The 16,622-nt window shown below is 44.7% G+C and overlaps 1 protein-coding gene across 1 annotated transcript in view; it reads left to right on the forward strand.

Annotated features, from left to right (window-relative positions):
• The window catches only part of KIF16B (kinesin family member 16B), a 1,953,564-nt gene extending 1,939,165 nt beyond the window's left edge, over positions 1–14,399 (forward strand). Inside the window, exon 26 of the mRNA XM_069234094.1 lies at positions 11,952–14,399. Coding sequence (XP_069090195.1) covers positions 11,952–12,110 — 159 coding nt within the window. The 3' untranslated portion in view covers positions 12,111–14,399. The remainder of the gene's footprint in view (positions 1–11,951) is intronic.
• The last annotated feature ends 2,223 nt before the right edge of the window (positions 14,400–16,622 follow it).

The following is a 16,622-nucleotide window of genomic DNA, read 5'->3' on the forward strand; positions in this document are numbered from 1 at the left end:
CATAGCCCTGCTGGTTTTATCTCTGGTAGGTGCACCACTCTGAATATCAAGCGATGCACCATGTTGTGGGGGTGGCACAGACCCAGGGTTCTCAAGCCGCAGCCCTGGTCTTGGACCCGGAAAAATCTTTTGATTCCGTCAGTAGGAGCTCCTTATTTGCAACATTGAGTTGCTTCGGATTTGAGACCAGTACCATTAAACTAATCTGACTGTTATACACTGACCCATTGGTGAGGGTCCTTTCAGAGGGCCTGACTTCGCAAGATATATGGGTGAGTAGAGGCACTCTGCAGGCATCTCTTCTTTCCCCACTACTCTTCACACTGGTGATGAAACCACGTGCAGGACATGCTCGCCTCTCAGGCAGGTACTGGGGATTCCTTTGCTGGATATAAGTAATCTCCCTTGTACACAGATGATGTCCTATTCTATATTAAGAATCTGACTGTTGACCACTGAGAAGTGGCCCAACTACTAATGCAATTTGGGTCCCTCTCTAGGTTACGAGTGAGCTGGGCTGAGTCCTGCCTATTTCCCCTGCCTCCTACCACCACCCTAATCTCATTAGATATGGGGGAGGACCTAGTGCAAGGCAGGGGTAACCACCCTACACAGGGAGGTGCCAGGGGGCCATTGACCTATAGCCCTGAAATTGGATCAACTATTGTATTGGTTCATGGAACCCGGGTTGGATGACTACTCCTCCTTCTGATGACTCCAAATCAGTGGAGCATCTACCTTATCAACACCCCCACCCACAGGACCACCATCCCTCGCAACATGATTCAATGCTTAGGCTTTATCTCACATAGACCAGCAGGAGTAAGCTCCCACCTATAACCTACACGAGGTGACAGACTGATGTGCTCCACCACCCCTGTCTCTATCTTTACACTGCCAAGCCCTAACCCTTGGTCTGACAGCCCACCCCTAACGTCTAGTTAGCCACTGTTCTACCCTCTGGCCAGAGGAATTAACCCCATACACATGCTTGATGAACCCAACTGAGGGTTATGCCTCACCTCGAACTGTATGCACAACAGAAAAAAAGTATCTGCTTATATGTTCAAAATAGTTCTGAATCAGTTTTGTGAGGCATTCACATTGGAAGTTGCACACATCTACAAATTTGAGGTTTATGGGTCTATTTCAGCCAATTGGTGCTAGACAAGACAACGTAGTCCTTTAATTTTAGAAACTGTGCCAGGTCTAAAAACTGGTTTTAAAACTGAGAGTTACACTATTCATGTTGATATTGGTATATAGTTTAATACTGTGCTATTTCTTTTATATCTGAATGCGATGGTATTGACCACACAGACCTCTGATAAGGGTAAGACATTGATACATGTTTTTGTTTTGAAGTTGAAGCAGTGTATAAGTGACTTTTTTGAAGCCCTGAGTAGAAAACTGTTTGAAACCATATTTTAACAGGTTTATGTACTTGATGGCACATACCTGCGTGATCAAATGCCATGTTAATGCCACAGGCAATTTTGTGGCAATTTCTTAATGTAAAAAGGGCAGTTTTGTTCCCCAATCTGTTGATCATAGCTGCATATTTTCTTATTGTGAGTTGCTCTGCAGATCCTTCAAATTATATGTTGCTACCTTCAAGTCCCTGCAAGGCATTGGAATGGAAGGCCGGGGCAATAAAAAGCCATTTGGCTGTATGCTGCAAATCCGGAGTTCTATCTTGTAAAGTGCATTTTTCACTGTCGCATAACACATGCATCACTTATTATATCCTCTCCTGTCCCTCTACAGTGAAATCAGGGTTTCTTCAACTCCTGTGTTGTTGCCATTCTCGGTCAACTGAGTAATCATAATACTGACAGTTTTTCACTTAAAGTATCTAACATTTGTTGCCTTTCTCGTGTTGTATTCGGAGCATCCCATCCTCAAAACACAGACGTGCCTACATTCTGTTTGGCTGTTTTAGCAGATTAATGCTAGACCTTTTGGATTTGGCAATACTTGTACCAGATGTAGTACACACTAAGGCCCTCATTCTGACCCTGGCGGTCGGCGGAGAGACGGCGGTCGGACCGCGAACAGACCGGCGGTATTAAAAATGGCATTCTGACCGCGGCGGTCCCCGCCGCGACCGACCGCTACTTCTCCACTCCGACCGCCGCGGCGGTCATGACCGCGGGGCTGGAGTTTGCGCACTCCGGCCCGGCGGTCGTCCCAAGACCGCCAAGGGTATTATGACCCTGCCTACCGCCGCGGTTTCTTGCGAGCGGGAACCGCCGTGCGAACCATGGCGGTAAGCACTATCGGGGCCAGGGAATTCCTTCCCTGGCACTGATAGGGGTCTCCCCCACCCCCCACTACCCACCCGAGTCCTCCCCCCACACCCTCCACCCCCCTGCCACCCCCCAGAGGTGGTACGAACCCCCTCCCCACCCCCACCCCGACATGCACATACATGTACCCCGACATGCACACACCCCCAACATGCACATATACACCCCCCCTACACACACATACACAACGGGGACACATACCCGCACACATACATGCCGACATGCGCACCCGCCGAACAGCACACATTACCCATAGACACAGCAGCACCCCCCGCCCGCATACACGCACTCACACACCCCCTCTACACACTCACACGCACACCCCCATGCACGCCCACATCACACAACACCCCCCCACCCCCTCCCCTCACGGACGATCAACTTACCTTGTGCGTTGGTCCTCCGGGAGGCGACGGGAGCCATAGGGACGTGACCGCCAACAGAAGACCGCCAACAGAAGACCGCCACACAGAAATGTGGGTCGTAATTCTGTGGGCGGTGTTCTGCTGGCGTGGCGGTGGAGGTTGACCAGTCTCCACTTTCCCGCCGACCGCCAGTGTGGCTGCTGGCGGTTTTCCGGCGGAACGCTCCCAGCGGTCAGAATGCGCACAGCGGCACACCGCCGCGGTCGGCGGTCTTCACCGCGGCGGTAACTCGGCGGTCTTGCGAAAAGACCGCCAAGGTCAGAATGAGGGCCTAAATTTGTTACAAGCATTGCAGAAGCCAGTAGGTCTGGCTTTGGCAATGAATGGAAACTTGCTAAGAAAATATGTGCAGATTTGCATGCAGGAGGTAAGCAGTGAGGCCTTATATGAGCCGTTTTTGCAAAAGGAATTCGTATAATTGCTTAACTTTTGGCATTGATACAGTATTTTCTAAAACATCAGCATTATACATATTTTTTAATAATATATCATGGTCATTTAAATGTTTCCGATAAAAAAGGTCCTTCTTTCGCTATATGTATCAAAATGCCGAAGAGAAAAATGCAGGAGTCTAAATTGACTGAGAAATTAAAAACTACAGATTTTACTGTTTCATGCCCTCAAAGATTACCATGAAAGGAAGAATGTTCTTCACACAATTTGCAAATCGAAAGGCTCGGTGATTTGCAACTATTTCGTTTTTTTCCCTAGATGGGCGGTTGGTGGTATTTGGGAGTGGTGATGCACACTTATCCGCCCTGAATATATGATGGGTACAGAGATGTAGGACTAAATCTTGCAACAGATCATGGACACAGTTGACTGCAATGACAGCGCCAACGGGAATGGAAGAATGGCTACGGTCACAGATTCCACAATTTAGATTTGTACAAATCCTTAAAAATCATGTTGGGCACTTTCTTATTAGTTATGTAGTTAATTAAAAGCTTCTGCTGGAGATGCAAATCCGATTTAGACATATGGACTTTTGTTGAGATTTCTGTTTGAGATCGGTAAGATCTGAACCCAGTCTCATGAGAACCGACCATTTGTTCAGTTATAAATAAACTAAAACCACAATCTGGCAGGACGTCGAGGCGGCTGTCCTGGAGCAGGCCATCCCGATATACAACAAGAAAAAATAATATAGTTGCCATTTTATGGTCACACTCAAGTCCTTTCAAATCTGTGAAATCTTGTAAAAAGAAAAACAGCCGTTGAGGCACAGTTCTAATCATTTAGATAAGGGAAATGATATACTATAAAACATTGGGGCAAGCGACGCAATTTAATCCTGTTATGAGAATTTGTAAAACATCATTATTTATCTTTTCTTTTTTACTGATGTAAGAATAATGTGCATTGTAGGAATTCTGAAGGTTGTACTTTAAATAGTTTGCATATGTAACTTGAGAGTTGTTTCAATGTAAAATGTGTTGCTTTTAGAGGACAAAGAATTTGTCTGGGATTACTTATATGTTCACCATAGAATTCCTGCTGCTCCTGAAAACAATGCACTTCACACATTTCAGTGCAAGCACTTCCTAGAAGGCAGAATTATAAACCTAACCACCAGTAGCTTGATAGTAGAGAGAAGTACTTGCAAGAAGCTCTTTTCAGAAAAGTAGTGAGGAAAGCTCTGGCACTCAGGGCAGTCTGCCAGTCCAGCCATAAAAATGGCAACATAGGAATACTGCGTATTGTACGCCCAACCTGCATAGCCGCCAGCATATTTTAGCATATACCAACTTTTGTGAGGCATGTGCAGTGTAGATTATCATTTGTTGTACTGCGCAATATGAATTTCACCATCGTCCACACTTCCTCGTGTTCTCTGCTCTGATGATCTGGAAGGCAGTGCTCCTCCTTCCACATATGCTGCATACACCACTACCAGCAGTTTTTGTACTGAATGGGCAGTTATTTCTGCCTGTAGATCACTCTCTAAACAGACTTTAGTAAAGAAAAAAATTGTCGGCACTATGCAACTAACCTGTTGAATAATTTCCTTAAGTTACGTCTTGACATAGTTGATTCTGTCATTACACCTTTGGTGCGATTGCAAATAATTAAGTTAATAATTTAAATAATTTAAAGGTTAAATATTTGCTGTTGAGGGTGAAACAAATACCATAAAACTGCTTCACCAGTTGAGGAAAAGCAAAGTGAATTGAACTCTTAAAAAAAACAAATGGCCTGATTTAGATCCTGGTGGAGGGAGTTACTTTGTCACAAATGTGCCGGAAATCCCATCTGCTGTATTACGATCCCATTATAACCTATGGGGATTGTAATTCGGCTGACCGGGTATCTGCCATGTTTGTGACAGATTAATCACAAAATCAGGCCCAAAATCTTTAGCACAGACTATGAAACAAATACCATCACAGTCTGAAAGGATAAACACAGAAAAGCAGCAAACAAAGAGATAGTGGGTGAACTTCGCTTTGTTGCATCATAGCAAAAGGACTTTTTTGACAAAATATTTTCCCATATGACAGTGGAAGCCACATAAATAGTTTGAGAGTAAATAGGTATGTGTAACTGGTGGTTGCTGTAGCATATATAAAAAATCTTGATACATGAGACCAAGTAAATCTAATGAAAAGCTCAAAAAAAACGCGAACACCACCACCTGATCCGCACTGCCAAAAGGAACTTTTTCACCGACAGACTAGACAAAAACAGCCACAACAGCAGAGAACTCTTCAGCATCGTCAAAGAGTTCTCCAACCCCAGCGCCAGCGCCAACGCCGTCACGCCCTCACAGGATTTGTGCGAATCCCTCGCCACTTTCTTCCATCGCAAGATCAGCGACCTCCACGACAGCTTCGGACACCAGACCCAACCATACACCACTGAACCCGCTTCCCCGGACATCACCCTCAACAACTGGACCCACATCAACACGGAAGAAACCAAATCCATCATGAACTCTATCCACTCCGGCGCCCCTTCGGACCCCTGCCCGCACTTCATCTTTAACAAAGCCGACGACATCATCGCCCCGCACCTCCAGACCGTCATCAACTCTTCTTTTTCTTCTGCTACCTTCCCCGAATGCTGGAAGCACGCTGAAGTCAACGCCCTACTAAAGAAACCTACGGCTGACCCAAGCGACCTGAAAAACTTCCGCCCCATCTCTCTTCTACCTTTCCCAGCCAAGGTAATAGAAAAGACCGTCAACAAACAGCTGACCACCTTCCTGGAAGACAACAACCTGCTCGACCCTTCACAAACCGGATTCCGAACCAACCACAGCACGGAAACCGCCCTCATCTCAGTCACAGACGACATCAGAACCCTGATGGACAACGGTGAAACAGTCGCCCTCATTCTCCTCGACCTCTCGGCTGCCTTTGACACCGTCTGTCACCGCACCCTAATCACCCGCCTACGCTCCACCGGGATCCAAGGCCAGGCCCTGGACTGGATCGCCTCCTTCCTCGCTAACCGCTCCCAAAGAGTTTACCTCCCTCCGTTTCGCTCAGAACCCACCAAGATCATCTGCGGCGTACCTCAAGGCTCATCGCTCAGCCCGACACTCTTCAATGTCTACATGAGCCCCCTCGCCGACATCGTACGCAAGCACGACATCATCATCACCTCCTACGCCGACGACACCCAACTTGTACTCTCCCTCACCAAGGACCCCGCCAGCGCCAAGACCAACCTACAAGAGGGTATGAAGGACGTCGCAGATTGGATGAGGCTCAGCCGCCTAAAGCTGAACTCTGAAAAAACGGAAGTCCTCATCCTCGGCAACACCCCGTCCGCCTGGGACGACTCCTGGTGGCCCACGGCCCTCGGCACCGCACCGACCCCCGCAGACCACGCCCGCAACCTCGGCTTCATCTTGGACCCTCTTCTCACCATGACCAAGCAAGTCAACGCCGTGTCCTCCGCCTGCTTCCTCACTCTCCGCATGCTCCGCAAGATCTTCCGCTGGATCCCCGCCGACACCAGAAAAACCGTGACCCACGCCCTTGTCACGAGTCGCCTGGACTACGGCAACACCCTCTACGCCGGGACCACCGCCAAACTCCAAAACCGCCTGCAACGCATCCAAAACGCCTCGGCCCGCCTCATCCTCGACGTACCCCGCAACAGCCACATCTCCGCACACCTGAGACACCTGCATTGGCTTCCAGTCAGCAAAAGGATCACCTTCCGTCTTCTCACCCACGCACACAAAGCCCTCCACAACAAGGGACCGGAATACCTCAACAGACGCCTCAGCTTCTACGTCCCCACCCGCCCCCTCCGCTCCGCTGGCCTCGCACTTGCTGCCGTCCCTCGCACCCGCCGCTCCACGGCGGGTGGGAGATCTTTCTCCTTCCTGGCGGCCAAGACCTGGAACTCCCTCCCCACCAGCCTCAGGACCACCCAGGACCACTCCGCTTTCCGGAGACTCCTAAAGACTTGGCTGTTCGAGCAGCGATAACCCCCCCTTTCCCCCCTAGCGCCTTGAGACCCGCACGGGTGAGTAGCGCGCTTTACAAATGTTAATGATTTGATTTGATTTGAAAGGTGTCCAAACTTCACCAACAAAACGGACACTTGATTCCATCAATAGTCATTAACTTTTTGTACAGTATTACCTTCCATGCTTGAGAGGCTGCACTCTTGTCGTCTCGTATGGCACTGGTGATGCGGTCTTTGGTCTAAAAGTTGTACCTTTCTTACTCTTGCATCACAGAATCCTTAAGTAATTTTTCAAGTGTCTCCTGCACCAGTTCTTTTTCAAAACAGTCATTCTCCAGTGCCTTGCAAGTTTCTCTTGAAATAATTTCAAGCCATACCAAATTCTTCTTGCGAAATGGAACAATATAGATACAGATGTTACAGCTTTCATTCAGCTTTGTGTAGCTATGTTATTTAGTAGCGTCAACACTAAACCTAGTTGATGGCAACATTAAGTACTACTATTCCGGAATGCAGCTGCCAGAACTTGAAGGGGAGTCATTTTAGGTTTCACATAGTCAAGAGTTTCGAAAAAAAATTAGTTTCTGCACCACGTCGAATATATTCTGTTGATATCAGAACCCAGCTATGTATTGGGAAGCAAAAAGTTGCCTCTTACAACCCTAACCTTGAAGCAGAAGCCACCCGACAGTACCAAATGGCAAATTTTGATACGATTTCGGAGAAGGCAGCTAGGATGGGGATGCCATGGACCAGATCCTGTTAAAGTATAGACCCCATTACTTCTGTGTTCAATTATTTCTCCACATAATATAAATAACTTCTGCGTCCCTTAGGCCAACTCGCGTCCCTCTGATGACAGGCTAGAATGAGTATACATGCACATTACAGACTTCAGCATTACCACATTATCTTAACTATAATTAATCCGGAACCTGCACCCTCTCACAACAGTAGGAAGCTTGATTCTGTTCTTTTTTTTGACGTATAATCACAATATCACTACAGATGGCTTGAATAAACCTCTATTTCATTTCAATCAGATTTGTTTCGAGAGCCAGCAAGTCTCCTGCTAGAAGTCACTGATGAAGTATCTGGGCCTTTGTTATGGATCCATAGATTTTTCAGAATGAACCGTTCTCCAAAGAAAGTATAATAACAGGGCTTCAACCAAAAAACAAGTGATCCGTTGGCATGTCCTTGTATGCTTATATTACAAAATGGTATCTTTGCCTTTCAGATTCCACGCATTTACCTGAAAATCTCATCTGAAATAAACCCAAGACATTATTTTTCAGTGAAAACGTAATGGTCCTCCTCCTCGCTAAAGTGAAACAAATTCAACAGTGTTACACTTGTGTGGCCCATTCTATAATATTGATAGTGCTGACACACACAGAACACCAGCGCTGTTTTAAAACAGCATTCCCTCGTTTGCATGGGGGCATGGCCTCAAGCAAATGAGGAAAAAACTTTATCTATGCACCCTCGCTGTATTAAGGACAAGGGCGCAGAGGCAAAGAGACCATTAGGAGACTTACGCAGGGTGAGACACAAAAAGGTGGTGCGCTGTAGTCTGGAAAGGAGAAAATGGTTCCCTTGCACCCTCTTGACGACCTCCTGTAGATGGTGCAGTCACTCACTGTACCTGCCTGTGAGGGCATCACTGTCCCATCATTGAAGAGCATGCCACCTGTACAGTGAAAAATTGAACTATTTATTTGCAAATGCCTTGGGGGCACACCTTTATCAGTAATAAGGTGCATTGTCTTTGTTTGCAGTTGGTGCATTAAAATAGTTTTGCACAGTTTTTAGTATATGATGTGCCTGAATTTCTATATCCTCTATTTTCTTCCATCTAGGTCTCCTTAATAGTAGCAGTAAATAATGTTGCCAGCAGTTCCCTATGTTTCAAATAACGTCCCATGTCACTTAGTTAATTACTAGTGTCGCTGAATGCCAAGGGCTCTTGTTCAAAATACTGTGATATACCTACAAGGCCCTGGAAAATCTTAGCCAATACCTAGCTTCTGCCGCCAACATATTCTGCTGTGCCAGTTCTGTAGTTTTCCCTCTTTCAAATCATGTTAGCAATTAATTCAAGTGTTGCCCAGCAGCAAGGTTAGATTTTGACGATTTATGTTTGTGGAACATTTTCCAGGATCCATAACCCTCAATCATGGGACTCATTTTGACTATTGTAAAAAGCTTTGGCAAAATGTTTACATGAATGACACAAGCCATGCAGTTTCTATCGGTATCTTCGCCCTTTGGATGGCACCACCTCTGAAGGTCCACTTAGCATTTTTTTGTGATTATAAAACATGTTTTTCGTATTGTAGGTCCTCCCATGATTATGGTTTTTCGCAGTGAGGTAGTTATAACGATGGCCAGTCAACAGAGTAGGACAGGGGTGGTTGAGCTATCAGTGTTATTAACTCCTTTTCTCAGCCAGGTAGGGTGGTGATGTGGCAGTGCTCCGTTCTTCTATTTTAAAGCCTTAACTGATGATTCAGATGCTGCTAGTTGATGCAGGCAGTCGTTGATGGCTGAGCTGCTGTTCTACAGCTTCCAGTTAGCTTGGTTATGAAAAAAGCGAAGTACATACAGTACATTTACCTCTGCCTATCCTCATCTTACCCAAAACAGGCTGGACTGATCTGATATATAGAAAATTAGATTCATTCCAACTCAACAGGAAAGAGGCTTGCTGAGAAAATTCAACAAAAGATTGGCTAAAAGTATTGAGAAAGGAGGAATAAATTATTTGAAATCATTGTGGTGTGCTGAAAATAATGCACTTATTCTTTTATGTCCCACAAGAAACAAAGCAGTTCCACCATCAGCACACACAGCTCGGATAATACAGATGTTCACTAACTCGCTACCTCATTTCTGAGTAGGGTGTACCCAGTTCTCGCTTAACCCTGCATGCTGCTTGCACTCCAAGTGGTAGTCTCTACTGACTTCAGTCACCTACCTAGTCACCCACCGCTGCAGTGTTGCATGCGTAAGTCACATATTTCATACTGCTGCAATACATCAGCACATCGCTCCGTGTCTGGGGGCAGGGGAGTGGTATACACACAGCTCTGGGCTTTCCTTTTAAAGATTATTGGAATTATGTGTTGGTCTAGTTCGTTAAATTAAAGCAGTGAAAGACAACAGAGCTCGCTAATTTGTTTACTAAAAGTCCAGTACTAGTTACACACTGTTTTTCTGATATGGGGCATGCTCCCTACCCTTCTCTGTTCCTTTCTATAAGATGCACATACGTGTCTATGAACCACTCTTGCATAGACATTCATCCGCACCTTCCTCCTAGTATCCAGCTCAAGGATCTTCCATTTTTGCCCCGTTTTGTCGTTCTTCGTATCAGATTAGGTTTTACACACACACACACACCTCCCCTGTTCCTTTTGATAGTTGTTCCCTAAAGCAATTTCCTTAAACTACCTGAACCTTCAAGCAGTTCTGTAAACATGCTGTTCCTGCTGCAATCCAAAAATTGTCCTGCATCAGTCACCACGGTTATCACATTTTGAGACGACCCTTTCTCAGCCTCTTGAGTGGGTTGTTGACATAGAATTGGCAGATTGGATGACAATAACTCTACAAGTCTATAATTGTGCATTATTTTGAAAATACTATCATGATAATCTGTCTGGTGATGATGTGTGGTACATAATCATAGGAAATATTTGAGCAATTCTGAAGTGTCTCTAAATTTAGACATGTTTAATGAGACATGTTAATTAGAACTATTGAGGCCCCAAGGCATAACTTTATTTGCACCCACCGTCCTAAAGAAATGTTCGCAATTTTTGGTAAAACGGGTTTGCACAAGTTTCCAAATTCCCTGTATCGCGATAAACAGTGCACCTCTGCAGTTGTACTCCTGACAGATTATGGGAGGTCAGATCTGCCGAAATGTTTCAGAGGAAAATGCCCAAAATACAGGCAGAACATACGGAATAAGTGTGTTAAGTACAGATTCTGCAGTTGTGCTTTATTCCAAGTTAAAAACAAGCATTTGCAGTGCAGTGGGTCTCGTATTTGCTCGACTTAGAGCTATTAGCGTTGTAAAACCCTAACCGGACTTTTATTGCCACATAAAATGAAAATGAAAAGTAATTCAGTTTTACATAAGCGACCAGATTTAAAGCGCCACAACGTGCTTGAAGGAGCACACAAAATGAAACAGATGTTTGCTCGCAGTCACACATATCGGCAAATGTGCAGCGAGATCGCACTGCGTAGGAAATAAAAAGAAAAAGTAATCCAGAAACCATCCTGAAAACATGGAGCCTCGTTTGTTTTCAGTAGTTGGCTGGTGCACTCGAGGAGGGCTAAACACCCGAAAAGGCATGAAGTATGCATGCCTTTCACAATTAAAAATGAAGCGATTTTTAAAAGGCAAGTCCACAAAGCAAGGTAACTGATGGGTGTGCGTGAGCTTGGTTAAAAGCCCACAGAGAGATTACAGCAGGCTAGAGCGCTTGAGCACTCAACCCTAACTAGGTAGAGGAAGTATTTACTACACCCGTTAAATACCTCAACCCTGAATCATGGGACTTACAACACCCCTGTTCTTATAAACGGCGCCTAGGAATAGGAGCATAACTCTAAGCGGGTAGACATTATCCACTACCCATATTATCGAAAATGTGTAATTTTGATTGTTCATTGCCTTCACTGTTGTTCTTTTTTTATTCTGAGCTTGTTCGTTAGTTTTTAAGATTAAAATGTTAGTTCAGTTCCCCTTTTAACGGTAATGTGATTCTCCCTTCAGAAATATCTCCGGGATTTCTTCGCCGTTATGCTGAAGTCTCCGACGTCACCCCTGCACATTGATAAAGTGGGGCTCACTTTGTCCAAGCACACGATCTGCGAGTTCTCGCCCTTCTTCAAGAAAGGAGTGTTTGACTACAGCAGCCACGGGACTGGTTGACTTCCTCTGAGGTGCCTCCGTTCTATGGAGAAGGATGAAAAACAGTGCCTTTAGTCTCTTAAAAAAGAAATGCAATCATCTCTGGTCTCAGATTTTAAACACAGATATGCAACATTTACAGCTTTTATATTTTAGTCGAACCTATGCTTTTTCATGTTTTGACTCTTTGTATTTGTACATACCCCCATCATGTCAGAGATCGATGCTGCATTGTGTTACAGACTGTTTCCCCAAAGTCATCCTCAGCAGTTGTACTGAGACACTCGTCGTATGGTTAGCATATTCTTCAAATGCAGCATTTTTCGACAGAGGGCTGCTTTAAGAAGCTCGTGACTGCTGTGAATAAAGCACCTGCGCTACACATTTTTTGCAATATCAATTCTAAGTCTTCCATTGATGGGTAGGTAGGCGTTGATGAGCTTAAAATGCCAGAGAAGTAATGCTTATGGAAAGGAGCTAGCCGCACCTTCTTACCTCTTTCATAAACATAGACTTTTACCTCATGAAGAACTGGAAACTGGTTGTGTATCTTTCACTATGCACAAAAAATGAACACAATATAAGTTCTTTAAAAAATGTTACCATTGACTGATCACCGTACCAAACTGCGCAGATTGGGAACAACAGAAGCAAAGGGAAAGTTTTACAGATAAGCCTGTGTAAATGTTCAGGACTGGTTTGGAATGACATAAAGCGTTTTGTATATACGATGAATTATTCAGTTTGTGATCCTGTATATTAACCAAAAAAAAAGGAAATGCATATATGTGAAGTTAAACTTTGTGCACGTGTGCTCTAATGCAACTGGATGTATCAGTTTTGAGTTGATGGTCTTAAAATATAATTCTGGCCTAAATTCATAAAAAAGGCGGCGTCACTGCTAATTAGTAAGAAAGAGTTAGGGGCTGGTGTTGGCATTTGGCGAACAGATTTTTAAGTACTGTCGTGCTCTGACTGTTTTAATATTCATTTGTGTAAATGAGAATGAATTCTAAGTCTGAGACATGCTGTTAATCGCAAAACAAAGCGTATGCAGCATCTGCATACCTTTGTGTGCTCTTTGCTGCCCTTTTGAGACTTTGGGAGCCTGTAAAGCCCAGTGAGACAGACAAACCCCTCTGTGATCAACCTCGCGACATAAATCTCCAACTCTGTAATGGCTGAGATGGACCAGTCAGTGTATTAATGGAACCCACCCACGCCAACATCTTTCCCTGACCCTCCGTCATAGACGCCTTAACAAAAGATAATTGCCCAGCTGCAGAACAGGCGCCAACTCCATGCGTGTGACTTTAGCACCTATTTGAAAAGGGTATGTGAAGATGAGGAGGTAGCCCAAAGTAAAACTGGCCCAACACTCTTAAGTGGCTCCTAGGTGTAATGTGAATGCTCTGATGTGCAATTAACTCTAGAACTTAAACACAGTGGAGAGGCATATGACACATTTTTGTATTTGCTCTTTTGGGAAAAGTTTTGGCAACGTTTTTACACAAAAAATATGACGTAGAATTACTTTATTTTTAAAAACACTGGACTGATTAAGCGTGGTGTCTGTTGAGAACGGCACGTGGAAACGCGCCTGCTGCGTAAAAGGGCAGTGTTGTTGTGTGCAGTGACAGGCCTTTTGCCCAGGTTTATAGATCATTACTTTTACAAGCACTAGACAGTGGATTACAGTGTGACAGCTGTGGAGACCATAATCCAGTGCCTGGCATCAGTTTTCAGAGAGTTGCTTCCAACGTTGTTTGCTGTGCAAACTAAGCACGTAGATTCCTTAAGCATGTCCAGGAAAGGTGATAACGAAGTGCTGCCCTGTCAAAAACCCTTCTGCATTCAATTTAAATCTGACTTCACAACGATGTTAGGCACAGGATGGGTAACATGCAGGTTTGAGTCACGTCAGAGACACATTCCAGCACAATAATTAACTGACACGATTGGGCCACCTGTGCTCCAACTATACCTCGTTATTAATAAAACAAGGCACGACGGAGCAATACATCTGTTCACCGAATTTGTCACACAGGCACTAGAGACACGAGGATGCGCTCATGTCAATAGGTAACACAGAAAGACTCGACATGTGATGAAGCACTTAACGCCTAGCAATGGCAAATTGTTTACATTTAACTGTTAGCTTTAAATCCAAAAGTCCATGTAGTTTGCCAAAGCACAGAACCCTTATCCCCTGTTGAGTATTATTAATATTCCATTAAACGTTGTCTATTGCACTTAATATTGTATTCAAATGTTAATTGTTTGAGCAATAAAGTACCGTGCACTCAGTGACTTACAGTGCTGCACTTGTGCTTCCTCATGGTGCACTGACTTAAGGTAAGGTCTCGTAGACTACAAAAGCATCAAGGACTTCCTTTGAGCTTCAGTTCTTATTTTCTGTTCATTGTTTAATTTGCCAGCTTGCTAACTGTAGCATGTACGTCACTTCAGGTTGGAAATAATTATGTTCTTTTCTGTTAATGGGGGGTCATTTTTCTTTTGTAAGTTGCATTTAGTGACCATTTTGATGCAATTAAATGTTTCGTATCCATCCTTAATGTACTTGGATTTTGGTAATCGGTATCATGTTTCTTGTTGCACTTCACTGCCCTGTCTGTAAATTCTCAATTATATTGCATCGGATGTGGTTCTTGGTAAATGGCTCTACCTAGTTAAAGTTGTCCCTCCTTTGGATATCTCAAAACAGTATTAAGGGTTAAAACTATTAAAATGTATCTTTCTGATGGAAACTTATAACCGCAAACTCCATAACTTCTGAAGCTCCTCGGGCACAAGTGTGGATCCAGGAACTCTAGTTATAGCTCCTGTTGCTGACAGGTAGTGCCATCGGCCTTTATAGCTGAGCTGCTCCATTCTGCTTCCAGATTTAATGACACAGAGCCGCATAAAGACAACAGTCCTCCTCACTGACGTCAGTTCCTCTTTCCCCCTTTGTTTTTTCACTCTTGCTTCAGTGAGAGGTCACTTAGTCACTGCACCCACTCCGTCTTGGGGCCACTGAGTCCCTATTTCTCTGGGTCATTATTGACTTTGCAGCTTTGAAAAGTAAAACTGTAGATTCTTAAGATAATTCCAGCTCCCTCTGATGTGCCTTCTGGTGGGTTCTTCTCTCACACTGACAGACACCAAATTAAGGCAGCCTTCTCTGCAGTGGTCCTGGGTTGTGCCTCCCACCTCTGTGCCATAGGTTGACATTCTGAGTTGGTACTCACAAGGTCCGAGTTCCAGATCTGCCATCACCTCTGGCCTCTGATTCAAAACCATATTCAGTTAGATGCCACCCATTGCCTAGGTACACAACTGACAGAGCAAATACTGGGGTTTGATCAAGGCTTCCTTCCATCTCTCAGGTTCCACAACACTATTTCTTGGAAATAGAGGACATTTTTTGGTCTGATGGTGAGGATAACTAAGAGAAGGAAAACAATGTTTCACCTCATTTTACAAACAATGACCATTATCTTGATTTCCAAAATGCCAACGGCTTGTATACCTCTCTGGAGTCCACCATGGATTCACCATAGGAACATCCTGTGGATAACACTGGTTCCTTTGTGGTAGTGAAGTTCGCAGGACAACAGAATTACTTTGAATTACCACTATCCTCAGAAGAACGTATGACTGACTTTCTCACAGAAATTTAGCAAACTGAGCTGTTGGCCTCTGAGCACTTGTTACCTTCCAATGATATGCCATCTGATAAATACTTCTAACTGTATATTCCTCATTTTGTGTATATTCCCCACGCTTGATCTAGAAACTTTAAAGCAGTGTTCCTGCGCAGTGGCGGCTGGCATGTAAGGAGAGTGGTGGGGAGGGGGCAGATGGGGGAGAGAGGGTCAAATAATTAAAAGAAAAAGCCACTTAGCTTCCTGGCTTGCCGAACAATATCCTCCTCGCTCTGGTGTTCCAGTTTTCTCTCCCCTAACCACTCCTGGTGCTGCTCTCATGCTATTAACCACCATTAAATATGCACTAGGAATGGAGGTAGTGGCCTCTCTCAGGGCTCTTAAGAGCACTGGAGGCCTGTGCTTTCTCTAACCCAGCTGTCTTAAACAGGTGGGTTAGAGAGGTTTAAAATGCGCATGTCTGGCTGGTTGTCGCAAGACGGTTGGCCAAAGGGTCATGCACACTTTGTACAGAAGTGCAAAGCTCCCTGCTGCCACTCAGCAGCCATTACCCTACCCCACCCTGCCACTTTGTTGTTGAAGAATAAAATGATAATAAATAAACTTTATTACCGTTTTATTTTTAATCTCTGGGGCTTTTCTGAGGCATTTTTTAGCGGGGTGAGACTCCTCCACTATTATCCAGAGCCACTACTGTTCCAGCATGCCAGTAAATGGTGTTGTGTAGCTCTGCGCCAATGTTGTTCCTCTCCAGAAGTGATGAGCGGAACCACATATAAGTACCATCCAAATGTGCTGATGTCAGTTAATTTCTTTCTGTGGCTTTAGATGCGGACTCGGATCTTCACCTTGGTCTTCAAGACTT

The sequence above is a fragment of the Pleurodeles waltl genome, chromosome 5 (genome assembly GCF_031143425.1).
Source record: "Pleurodeles waltl isolate 20211129_DDA chromosome 5, aPleWal1.hap1.20221129, whole genome shotgun sequence".
Classification (NCBI taxonomy): Eukaryota; Metazoa; Chordata; class Amphibia; order Caudata; family Salamandridae; genus Pleurodeles; species Pleurodeles waltl.